Raw genomic sequence first — 13,550 nt, forward strand, 5'->3', positions numbered from 1 at the left:
TTAACTAACTATTAATAATAACTTCACTATTTTACGCAGGAGTTAAGTTATTTAACCAATTCTACCATAAAATTGAACACTTAAATACCGTATACTTTCTTCTTTTTACCTTTATATTAATTTTTTTATTTAATTTATTGTTCCTTTGTTGTCTTACAATCAGAAAAAAAAGTGTATTGCAAGAGGGGTATAAGTCGCATGTTGACTTGGCCCTCTAACCAAATATGTACAAAATAATGTTTATATTAAAAACATTTGAACTACTGCCCCAAGGAAGACATGACTGCTGATTTTCTTACCAATCAGTTAGCAAGGCAGAGACTCTCCAATCTGATGGACAAAGCTGGTATATCCGATAATCATCGAGAAGGATTGTTGGAGTAATGCGATGCTTATCTCCTCTGTTTACGATTACTCTACTAACCCACTGCGACCATGACCCTCTACAGCTTTGTAAAGACTATATTGTTTGCTTGTTTTTTATTTTACACTATGTTTTGTTTAACATTGTAAATTACTCATTGACCGTCATTCGATCTTAATAATCTTTTCCCGAATTTATATTGCTCGTCTTCCTCTATCTTCAACTATGCTCTAAGTTAAATAGATTTAGTACAAGGGACTAGAAACTTGTTAAACTTTATGGTAATATTTAGTATAGGGAGCTGTTGGTTAGTGTGGCTTGCCTCCACCCTCCTACGAATTGTAACCCGTTCACCTGATTGAAAAGCTTAAAAAAACGCTAGATGACGGGCTCTTAAGGTGTTGGCTTGAGTATTAACAAAGTTGATTATTTTTCTCTTAATTATATGGCTTTAAGTTTGAGGTACATCTACATGTATGTCCTTTGATGTACGGATAATTATTCAAGCAAGGGAAATTACGAATGAGATCCTAGTTTCCAAAACCTTCTGTCGCAACTGGAGAACATTATTAATTTATTGCTTCAAAGCCAGATAGAAGTTGCGATCCTTCTAACTTCAAATTATTGCTATTCACGAATTATAAATGAAGAATAACGCTTGTAGCTTTTTTCAGGTCAATTTTCACTAAAGTCGTTATTTATCTAACAGTGAACACGTTTGAAGAGGTAAAAAAGACCAACAACGTTTGGGAAAACTAAAATATATTTATTTAGGAAACTAAACTGATACGCGGTACTCGGCCGATAGGCGTTGAAGGCGAAAGTACAAATTAAGACTAACTAACGGAATTTTTTAAAAATAACAACATGCGACGCGAGAAAACAAAAACACGCAACGAGAAAAACGCGAAAATGACCACGCGACACAAAAAAATAAACCTACTAAAAAGGATCGTCAAAAAGGAAGATATTAACAATAAGTTTTATGTAAAAAAATGGGGAACGGGGAAAAACTGAAGAGGGAAGGCAAATACCAAAAAGGGGGAGGCAAAAAAAATATCAAATGCTTGCAAACAAAATTCCAAACCAGCGACCAAAACCACTGCCGATCGAAAGAGACAAAACGTTACAATATCGAACTTATCCAACAGTATTATTAAAGCAAAATGGAAATGCAGGAACTCGACCAGCGAAATGAAACGTTGGCTTAAATGAAAGCTTAGTACTTTGTTTACTTCATTTGAGTAATGATAAGCTAGGTCGTATTTAAAAATCTTAAATCTTAAAAATTTGAGAGAATGACACTATTTATAACACCCCCTACTACACGGATCCTGAGCAAATGTTCGCCAAATAGGGCTTTAAAATAGAGAGACAAGTCTAATTAGTAAATCAGCTTATTCACTTAATCAAATGAATCTACGCCTAATCCTTTCAATAGTATTGATTAACCCTGGGCCAGAATAAAGAAACAAATTAAGTCTAGTTTCTTTACAGATATCACCCATGCCTCAGACACAAACTAAGAACCATTCAATTAGTATCTTCAAATCGTATGCAACTATGCACTTCTTTTTAAAAACTTTTACTTATACAGACAATATCACCAACCACAACAGTTTTTTAAAATTCTAAAACCCCATAAAATAAATATCATACAATTAATACCATCTTTATGAATTGATACATTAGGCAGTTTAAAGTAGACTGTTTTAAAAAAAAGGTTTCTTTATGTTTACCAAAATTAAAGCCTTTTGACATTCCAATGCATCTTAATTAATGTAGGAAACAAAACCGTGTCTTTCACAAATAAGATAAGTATGATAAGACTAAAGATGGTTTTTAAGTAATGGATAATGATTGCCCTTTTTAAAAGTTTTTAAAAAGATACCTCCCCAAAACCATTTTGGTTATGCTAAAAGACCCTGAATGCATATCGTCCATCCACTTTGAGAGCGGTCATATTAGCATTAATTATTAATTCAATAATTAGTTTTTCGCAAAAAGAAAAGCAATTAGGAAAAAATGAATACATAACCTGAGTGACACAAAAACGAATCATTTGAAATTCTTTTGAATATCTTAAGCCAAGATATTTAGCACTGCGAAAACCGATTATTAAATGTAAAAAAAAAAACAAAATACGACCGACTTCCAAAAGAAATCCTTCGTTAATAAAACGAACTAAAGTTTATTGATATATTTATACATAAAATAATAAAGCGGCTTTGTAATTTCAACATATTCTTAGCTGATTTTTAATGTATTTGTTGACACAAATTGTACGTTACATTTGTAACCAAATAAGCATATCATTATGTATAAAAAAAATTATCCGTTACTTGACTTGCGTGTATAGAAATAAATTGTTAACTAGCGTTATTTTCCGTGAAATAACTGTTATTGTTAATTACGTAAACATTGTTTAAGTAGGTCACGTTTGAAACACTTACATTTTAAGTATTATTATCTAAGCCAAGCTGATTATTATTATATATCGACCGAGCCCGAAAATGTACGAAAAGCAACTGCCAATAGAATAGTTTTCAGGTGCAAATGGGGTGCGCAGGGTAAAATTTTAAAAAAAAGACTTTCAATTTGTGGGTTTTCGTAACAAAGGTACTCACCTTTTCCACCTGACCTGCAACCTCTTTTCGAAATTTTACCCAATACTTGCCGGCTTGCAATAAATATTAAATCGGTGTTTTAAATATCATTATATTTGAAATACTTACACAATCGATACAATAATTTGATTTAATTAATTGCTTATTTATGCGGTATTAATATAACTATAATGTTCAAATTAACTAGTTCAAAGTTCTTATGTATCAATTTTTAAAGAAGTGTAAAATGAAAAAATTTGTATTAATAAATAATAGTGAAGGAAGAAAAAATGTTTTAAAACCAATTAATAATGAAAATTGTGTTAATTTAAAACTAATTTTTTCTTTTAAGTTTTGCTACAAATAACAGTAACATTAAGTATATTATATTAAAAAAAAACCATACTGGCCACTCTGTATCATTGTGTATTCCATTCCTTATTTTAAATTCGGAATTATGTTTTTAAAATGTCATATATAAAAATCTTTGGAGTAAATATAACATTTAATATAACGAATAATTTTAGGAAAAACACCAGCCGTATAGATTGGTAATAAATCAATAAAACAACTGCGAAGTACCTTAAAATTGAAGGAGTTAATTATTCCAAAATAACATTTAATCACAACTTAAGACACACTGAAGTACAAAACAAAGCAATTTTAAGCCCAATTATGTGGAAGTGTTGACTTTGAAAAAGCACAGGCCTATTCTCTAAAGTTTCGGCAATGGTCTTATGTCTATATAAATGCAATTGTAATCAGTTAGATAAATACCCAAACACTACACTAGATCGTATTAAGTGACTTATAATGCTAATCGAATCAGGTGGCCGCGTAGGAAGGTGGTGACCAGTGATTCGTGTAACGTGAGCCAATAGCTCAAACTATTAAATAAAACTGCTGGACATTTGCAACTGACTGCTGAATTCGGTGGCTGAGGACCCTCAATTTATTCGCAACCTCTATTATCGGATGAATCTTCCTTTTCAAGAGACGGGCCTTCCAATCACCAAAACAATCATTTTTGACATGTCGAAAATGGTTCCACGTGCTTTCCACAACATGATTGTTCGCACCCAAGCCTATATCGCAGTCGATGGTGGAGTATTCGAACCACACTTGTTTGTAATTAGTTAAATAAAAATGGCCGTTTTCATGAAAATTCTAATATTATTCTAACGTACGTAATCCCAATCATGTAAGCTTAGTACCTTCTTTCGCCATTGTATCCTAGATTTTACTGTGGTGTTTATTGAATTGAAGAAAAGTTTGCCAACTTATTACTTTCATAAAGGTATCCTTATTTACTCGGCTTAGCCATAGGAAAGTGGGCTGAGGTCTTAAATAACTTGCTCTATCGTTTCGTACCGGATTTTGCAACTTGCTCAAAAAGGATGTCGATTTTATATGAACACACTGCCACCAACTGCCACTGGATAGAGTAAAAGCTAAACTCAAATAGTGCTCTCTTCTCTAGTTTCCGGATCCTGACTGTTATATACCGAAGTAAGTTCAGACATTTGTCAACCGATGGCGCCAGGTACACAAGAAGTGAAAAACGGTTTCTGATATACTGGGAGAACGCGAGAGAAAGTTAGTCTTGCACAGTGATAATAAAATAGCAGTTATCTAAACGGATCTCAATTACTAAAATATTCATAGTTATGTAAATAAAAGATTCTTTATTAAATGCCAATTGTTAAACAACGCTTTATTGATCTACCAACAAACACAACAAAAATGGCGACGGAGATGGGATGAAGAAAGTTTACAAACAATTTCACTTTAAGTCAAGACTCAAACCAAGGCCAACCCAATTCAAAAATAAATAAGTAAAAAAATACCCTAAATAACAACATTCAAAATGCCTCATCATTAAGACAGTTTCCATCTTTTGAATCAACAACAACAAAAGAGACATGGTCAATTTATTTGGAGCGGCTGGAACAACACCTTTTGGTTCAAGGTTTAGAAGAAGATGAAGACGTCAATCGAAATGCCAAAGTTTTAATCAAGAAAAGAGCAACACTCTTAACAGTTAATGGTTCCGAAACTTATACGACACTTAGAGATTTGATTGCGCCTTCTAAGCCTACAGATAAAACATATTATGAGCTAATAACTGTACTTAACAACCATTTTAGTCCAGCACCTTCAGAATTAGTATGCAGATGTAAATTCAACAATCGTGTCAGACAAAAAGGAGAAACGAATGCTACATTTGTTGCACAACTTCAAAAGCTTACTGAATTTTGTAATTATGGTGCAAATTTGAACACAAACCTACGAGACAGATTAGTCGCAGGGATCAATGACGATGAAATGCAAAGAAAGTTATTCTTAGAAGATCCCACAACACTTACTTTTACGAAAGCTGTGGAAATAGTTACACGTATGGAAGCTGCGACTCAAAACGCCATGGAACTCAAAAAGGGATCTAATAATGGCAACAATCATGCTACAGATAATACCACAGTCAACAAAATAAACCAACATTCAAAAGTGAAATCAAACAACAACCAAAAGAGCAACAATTCTGGAAATCAAAGTAGTGGTAAAACTCCGCAAAAAAATATGGAAATTATGGAAACAACAATTCCAATAGTTCACAACACAAATCATGTATAAGATGTACATCAACTGACCACGTATCATGGAAATGTACTTTTATCGAATCAACCTGTAATTATTGTAAAAAGGTACGACATATTTACAAAGCATGCATTAAGCGTAAAACAGATAATAAAATAGAAGTCAAGGAAAGGCAAATACGAACAATACGCATCATATACAAGATCATATGCATGATGAATACAGTGAAATGAATCATATTAAAGAACTAGAATCCATTAATCATACGCAAAATCTTACTAGTAACACGAAAGCTCCACCACCTATAATGATACTATGCAAAATCAATGATATGGATTTACAAATGGAACTAGATTCAGGCTCAGGTCACTCTATGATGTCTGAGGCTGACTAAAACAATTTACCGCAACAGTCACCCATTGTACCATATGGCAACAACTTGAATTCTTTTACTGGTCACACAGTCAACATCAAAGGCCTCACAATGGTTACTGCTAAATATCAAAACAATCTAGCAACATTACCTTTATTGATTTATAAAGGAGCGGACAAACCTTATGTGGACGCGCATGGATTTACTCAGATTTACAGATTCACCTTCCCACGTTCCAACCAAGAAGACAAATATCAACAATTGTGAAATTCCCTTCCAAGTTGCAATTTATTATGGACAAACATCAAGCGCTCTTCTCTCCTGGAGTAGGTTGTCTCAAAGGAGTCAAGGTGAAATTATACGAAAAGCAAGATGCAATTCCAAAGTTTTTTAAACCACGTACCATTCCTTACGCTCTCACTGAGAAAGTTGAAGAAGAGCTGACACGACTTCAAGAAATGGGAGTAATTACCCCCATTCCATATTCGGATTATGCTGCACCAATTGTACCAATTAGAAAACCAAATGGTGGCATACGTATTTGTGGCGATTACAGTGTACCTGCTAACAAGGCTATTGATACTGAACAATATCCTTTACCCAAACCTGAAGCTATTTTTGCATCATTATCTGGATGCAAGGTATTCTCGCGTTTGGACATGAGCGATGCTTACAACCAATTAGAGTTAGATGAAGCTTCAAAAAGATTGCTTGTTATCAACACATCTAAAGGCCTATTTAAACAGAACCGTCTTCCTTTTGGAGTATCTTCGGCATCAGCAGTTTTCCAACGACATATGGAAACTCTTCTACAATTACACAAACGCGTGACTCCATTCCAAGATGATGTTCTTCTTGGTCATGAATCTATGGAAGCTCATTTACAACAACTGGACGATGTTTTTACAACACTTGAGAAAGCTGGCATCAAATTAAGAAGCGATAAATGTAAACTCTTACAGACATCTCTCGAATTTTTAGGACACAGGCTTGATGGAGAAGGTCTTCATCCGCAAGAAGGTAAAATGCAAGCCATCATGGAAGCTCCATCGCCTCAGAACATTGAAGAATTTCGATCTTTCATTGGTTTACTAAACTATTACGACAAGTTTTTGCCTAACAATGCAACACGTCTCGCACCACTTTATAACTTATTGCATAAAACCACACCTTGGACATGGAATGAAGACCAGGAAACTGCTTTTCGAGAGGCTAAACGGTCTATCAAAGATTCCAACAGACTTGTTCATTATGATCAAAGCAAAGAACTTTTATTGGCATGTGATGCATCGCCTGTTGGCATAGGTGCTGTGATTTCCCATGTAGAAAATGGTGGTGAGTTCCCTATTGCTTTCGCATCACGTTCCCTCTCCAAAGCCGAAAGAAATTATCCCCAGATTGAGCGGGAAGCCTTATCAAAAATATTTGGCGTTACTAAGTTTCGTGATTACCTGTTAGGAAGAAAATTTAAACTAGTCACGGATCACCAACATTTGGTTACGATTTTTTCTGCAAACAAATTGGTCCCACAAATCGCTGCTGCCAGGATACAGCGTTGGGCTCTAATGCTCAGAGCTTACGACTATGAAATAGTCTACAAAAAGGGATCTACCCACAACAATGCTGATGCATTAAGTAGACTTCCGCTTCAGGTTCAAGATTTTCAGCCACCACTTCCAACAGAACATGTACTGTTACTCGAATCTCTCATGAAAAGGCCAATTACCTACAGCAAAATGGTTGAAGAAACCAGAAACGACGTTGAATTACAGAGTCATTGACTTTACACAGAACGGATGGTCATTGTTACAATGTAACAATGAACTACTTAAAACATTTTATCGCAGACGACATGAGTTAACATTATTACATGACATTTTGTTAATTGGAAATAGAGTGGTTGTTCCTAAAAAACTAAGACCAGCTTTACTTGACGAACTGCATAGTACCCATCAGGGAATAGTTCAAATGAAGAATTCAGCCCGCTCTACTGTTTGGTGGCCAAACATTGACCACGACATAACATTGAAATCTCAAACCTTCAATGTTTGCAACCAACATGAGAGATAAGGGGAGCGACATGGGTTATTTCTTATAGGTTATTTGGTGTACTATGGATTATGTACTATAGGTTGAAAGGCCCAATTAGACAAGCTCCATTCTTTTCCCCCTAATTTTCTCAACCCCCAATGCAGCTGCCCCTACAAATGAATAAAAATACGGTATATATCGAAACAAAATTATTTTTTTAAGCAATACAGGTTCGAGAACTTTACCGACATTATAAATAATACGTTGAAAATGTGCCTTGTTTATTAAATCGTAATTTCGGCGATCTTCAGGCGGGGTATACAAGATTACGTTAAGCGTATCAAAGCGTACTTTTTTAGGTGTCTGAAATGAGATGTGTTACAAAGATTTCCATAAGAGCGTCTAGTTCATTTCGTTGTTTTACAAAGATTTCCATAAGAGCGTCTAGCTCATGTGGCTTAACTGTAAATGCTAAGTTGTCATCTGGTTTTAGATATTTTTCTAAGGGTGTTATATCTCTGCCACAATTGGGGAAGAATTTATCGTGTTCCAGTCTGGGGATATCTCCGGATATCCAGTCGTACATTTCTCCATTGCAAAAAGCGCAGCGAACGGCGTCTCCTTTATATACGCGATATAGCCCGGCCTCCGCCAACTCTTCTTTGGTGACAAACGGATTCTCCCAGCAGCGAAAACTCTCGAGACGTTTCTGTTCAGATTCCATGATACCTACTGAAGACTACGGGTGGAAAAGACGGTTTCTTATATGTATTAATAAAAACAGCCGTGAGGTGTTAAAAATATTTATTTGAGGGGGTAAAATATACAAGGGGGATAATTTAAAACGGAAACTGTAATTGGATATTAATGGAGTCGTCGTGGTGATGGACCCAATCGGCCAAGAGTAGACTTCTTTCCAGGGCGCAAGGCTTACGTTCGAAATTTGATCAGTGGTTGTATAGACACTTCACAGGCGGTGTTTTATCGATGTTTATGGCTTTTGGACAGGCGAAATCATCCAAGTCGTAGATGACAGTGTTCAAGAAATCGGCCAAGTACTGACGTTTCACAGCACCTTTGGTGAAGATCCGGGTAGCGAGGGATGTAGACGCGAGTAGGCAAGATGGCAATTTAACGTAAGGCGTTTGTCCGGTAGTCCAGTCTAGACCGTGTTGGTTTCTTACGACCCAACTGTTTTGTCGTTGAATAGATACCGGTAACTGTTCCTGGTTGTAGGGTGGTTCAAATGTCCACGATAAACAGGCGGGGGTTTTCTCGGCGGTACATACGGCCAGTTCCTTTACTACAATGTCGGGTCTTTCTTCCCGTTTGGTTTTTCCGATTAAATAATCAAATTCCACGATAACCGAACTTCGATAGTACGGTGAAACAGTTTTCAATACGCGGTCACTGGTTAGATACCGATCCTTGTCGGTAGTGAGGTATTCCAAGTCCAGTATCAGAGATTCCATTTTGCGTACTGTGACTATTTCTCAGTGAATTTACGAGTAGCTTTGACGTCATTTATCTCATGGTGCTTGGAAAAACCCCTGAAGATGTTGGCCGTACTTTTCTTTTTAGTTCGATGAGTAATATAGATGACGCAATATTCACCGCACACTTTACTACTTAGCGACTGTAAGCGCCGTCTATTGTGACGCCTTTTGACTGAATTGTCTTTAAAGAATTTTTTAATGGTGGGTAATAATAGCCCTAGTGCTAATGAGTCGAAATAAAAACCGTGACACCTAGCGCCAAAATATATAGCTATCCAATGGCTGCCCTGTTCGTCATGCTTATACAAGTTAACTATTAGAGAAGCGGGGTATTGGTCGATTCTCGAGGGTAGTAAATCGGACGGGAAAACACCTAGAAAATGTTGGGTATTGGCCATTACGCTCATTATGTCTCCGCCTTTCATGGATTATCGACAATTACGTTACGGGCTTTATCAATTCTAAATGAACTCTGAAATTCCATATAAACGAGACAACTTAACGCGTGGGGTACCGATTTAGCGAATCCTAACTCGAGCCTCAATTGTCCCTGCCTTGTTGGATTGAAGTGGAACACTGAACCGGTGCTTAAATCTTGGGACAGGTCGAAAAGGTATAAATAAAACTCGGCTAGCGAAATCTGATTGCCCTGGTCTTTGTAGTGCAAGCCACTTCCGGTGAATAAAGTGTGATACGCTTCGACGTAAAGATTAGACGCGTAATTGGGCCGTAGGGGTTTAGAATCGACACCCTCGGAATCCGAATACAGAGCTAAACTATTTACGTCAAACTGTTCGAAACAAAAGGGTGTTTTGGCTAGATTACCATTGTAGGCGTCGAGATCGAGTAAACCCACTATAACGCGATTGGGCATAGTCCCCAAATGCAAATTATTTATAGTGGTGCTTAACACGCTCGAGTTTATAGTGAATATTTTCGTCTCGGTCCTAGTGTAAGCGTACTTGGCCGCTGATTGGGCTAGAGCTGCTTCGTGAGCGAGAAGTATTTTAGGTGCCACGCGAACTTTGCGAACCAAAAGCGTAGCGTCCGAAATCACTATTCGATAATCAGAGCCAGCCTTGGCTTTACCCATCAATGCGAAATGAGCTTTACTGCGCGAGAGTTTTACGCGAAGATCGACGCCATTTATAATGAATTTTTCCACGTTGAATATGTCCAGAAAAAGGGGCCTATCAGTTCAACTTCTTTGGAATTGCTGGGGAGAGCCTTTCTAGTCTTATAACCTTCGTTGGTGGTTAAATTATTCATAGACCCCGCCGTGTCTTTATGCCACATGGCCGAGGTCAAATGGGATAATTTAGCGTCACTGCCATAGTTTAGGAGAGTCTCGACGTAAGAACGGTACGCGTAAGTAGATGCCGACGGCGAGAGCAGGGTACCGTTTAAATGAACTTCGGCTTGACTGAACAACGTGTTGAGAAAGTTATTACACGGAGCGACCTCGTCGACATCCGCTAGGTCGGTTCCCGCGGCGTCGGCGACGATTTTCAATTTCAGGTACATATACGTTAAAGGTAAATCGAGATATTCGTCGCCCCCGCTTAAGACGTTGAATTCGATGGCTTCGCCGCGTAACGAAGATACGGGTTGATACGTCATCCATTTTCCTCCTTCGATGGACGTCTGAACCGGTGTAGATTCGAACAAATCTAATTCGCTCTTAAGCGCCTGACAGTGGGCGGCCATTACGATTTAGTTTGCGAGAGCTGAAAATGTCGAGAACTTTCCGGGTGGCGTTCCGAACTCCTAATGATTTCTTGGTCTTCGCGGGGGCCCTTTTCTTAGTTTGTTTAGGAATGGCGCGACGTCTACGTTTGCCAGATCCGTATTGTTGTTTTAAATTATCGTAAGTTTCGTTGACTTGGCGGCCAACTTGACATTCTCACATTTTTGAACGTCACTAAGAATTTGACTGCCAGTCGAAAGGGCCTGACCACCCAAAAATTTAACGCCTCTCATGAAAAAAGGCTTAGCGGCTCGACACAATCCCGAGAAGAAACTCCCGATTCCGTGACCAATTTGTCCGTGTTCACGCTGGTAATTAGCGCCAACATACACTTTTGATACGCCTTGACCGGCTTGATTTACGTAATAATCTCGGTAAACGCAGGAGCGATGTTTTAGGACGTCAGGCTTCATCATTGTCGGGGCCTTAAATGAACTTTCACCGTTAGGTTGCCGAACTGAAATGGGATCGGTTTCCCCAAGGCGTCTCTGAGATCTATTTGGATAGTGTCGAAATAACGTTTGTTGACGGGAACGTAATGAGGAGCGATATACGTCTTTTCAATGTGAGAACCGTGTCTTTTATCGTCGATGGCGATAATTCTCAAAAGTTGAACTAAATAGTGTCCGACTACGACTTCCTCGACTATATCCGTGTACACGAATATTTGCGAGGGCACGTTATAATCTACGCGAGCCGGTCTCGAGCTTTTACCAATGATTTTCTCGTTAGGTCCGTAGCCCAGAATATTACTCAAACCTTCGCTCATGGTTAATATCATTTCTTTGCGGCTACTTTCGGCGAGGGCAACGTGTCCGCTTAAGCTGTCGTGAACGAAAAAAGCTTCCGCCACTTTACACAGCGCATTTTCGTTTATTTCTTTAATTAAATGATCAATAGATTGATAATGTCTTGCGGGTACTTCTTTCACTCGGGCTACCTGTCTTCCTTTAGCGCCAAAATCGTGTTCCGCCACGTCTTCAACGTGACACTCTAAATAATTGTCGTTCTCGAGTACGTTGTAAAAAGCGGACGGATATATAATCGAAACGAGTCCAATTTCGTATTCGGTTTCCAGTTGGATGGGTTGCGGTAATTGCGTCACGAAAGACGCTAATGTATTATTGGGGAACGTATCTAAGCTGCTGTTAGACGGTAACGTGAGGTAAAATTGAGACGACATCTTTCTCGGGCACCCACGAATCGAATGAGCGGGGGTAGCCACGCCACGAAACTAGACATTCTGTTTTTCCCCGCGACTTGCGTTTCTTCAAAACTTGATCCATTTGGAATATCTCGGGTTTGTCGACGCGTTGCAACTCGGAATAGTAAAACTGGCCAATAACAGGCTCGTCAGATAAATCCACGAGTTTGAATAATAATCGTTTCTTGGCCCCCTTGAAGACGACCTTGAAAATCTCGGTACTCCAGTTGACATCGTATCCTTTTGCGAAAGCCTCCGCAGGCTTACTTAACCGCACATAATCGTTTACGTCAATTCGACATTTCGTAGTTTTCGTCGATTTCTTTTCACGTTTGTAAATGTTCTTATAAACTTGAAGTACGTTTCGGTCATTGACGTCGACGGGCGCCATCTTTATGCTACTATGTTTGGAATGATTGTAGGCGTGGACGAAATTAGGCAACTCTTCGATGTATCGATAAGTGTTGTTATGCGTAAACCATTTCCACATTCGACCCTTGAGCGTTTTGTTGTACATCTCGACCAGGGCTGCTTTGACATCCTCGTTCTCTGACGTGAAATATTTGACGTCCAGCCCCCGTAGGTACGTCTTCACTGAAAGGTTTAAAAATTCCCGGCCTTTGTCGAATTGGACCCTGATAAGTAGGCCCTCTTGGAAAATAATCTTTAAGGCTCGAACGACTTCCGCCCCGGTTTTCCGTTTCAGAGGTACGGCGAACCCGACTCTCGAAAAAGCGTCGATTCCCGTTAAAATGAACGTATATTGATCGTTATATTGCGCCAACGATCTCATATCGCATAAGTCTAATTGGTACAAGTCGTAACGGTTATGTACGTACACAAGACGTCTCTTGAATTTTCTGATGACAGGTTTATGAAGAGTGAAAGCGTCGTGACCTTGCAAGAACGTTTCCACTTCTTCGAGAGACACGCCGCGCTCTTTCACGGCTTCGTACAATTTCGTAGCGCCGCCGAAAGAAGCTGGATGTTTGCTGTCGAAATATATTTTGGATAAGAGTCGTTCAGTTTTCTTTAATAAGCCTCCCATTTCGTCTTCATAAACGAAGCCCTGTTGTTCTCTTTGCCACTTCTCAATCGTTTCCTCAGCGGCGTACTAGACTTTTTAACTTTTTT

At 38.3% G+C, this 13,550-nt stretch overlaps 2 protein-coding genes across 2 annotated transcripts; both read right to left on the minus strand.

Moving 5' to 3' along the window:
* Nucleotides 1–9,886: 9,886 nt before the first annotated feature.
* On the minus strand, nt 9,887–10,558 carry LOC149943377 (uncharacterized protein F54H12.2-like). The gene has a single exon (XM_090176066.1). It carries the CDS (start codon nt 10,556–10,558, stop codon nt 9,887–9,889), a length of 672 nt encoding a protein of 223 aa, XP_090032192.1.
* A 53-nt stretch (nt 10,559–10,611) lies between these two features.
* Nucleotides 10,612–11,172, minus strand: LOC149943378 (uncharacterized protein F54H12.2-like). The gene has a single exon (XM_090176068.1). It carries the CDS (start codon nt 11,170–11,172, stop codon nt 10,612–10,614), a length of 561 nt encoding a protein of 186 aa, XP_090032194.1.
* Nucleotides 11,173–13,550: the final 2,378 nt, after the last annotated feature.

This window comes from Leiobunum rupestre, chromosome 5 (assembly GCF_980474605.1).
Source record: "Leiobunum rupestre chromosome 5, qqLeiRupe1.1.hap1, whole genome shotgun sequence".
NCBI lineage: Eukaryota > Metazoa > Arthropoda > Arachnida > Opiliones > Sclerosomatidae > Leiobunum > Leiobunum rupestre.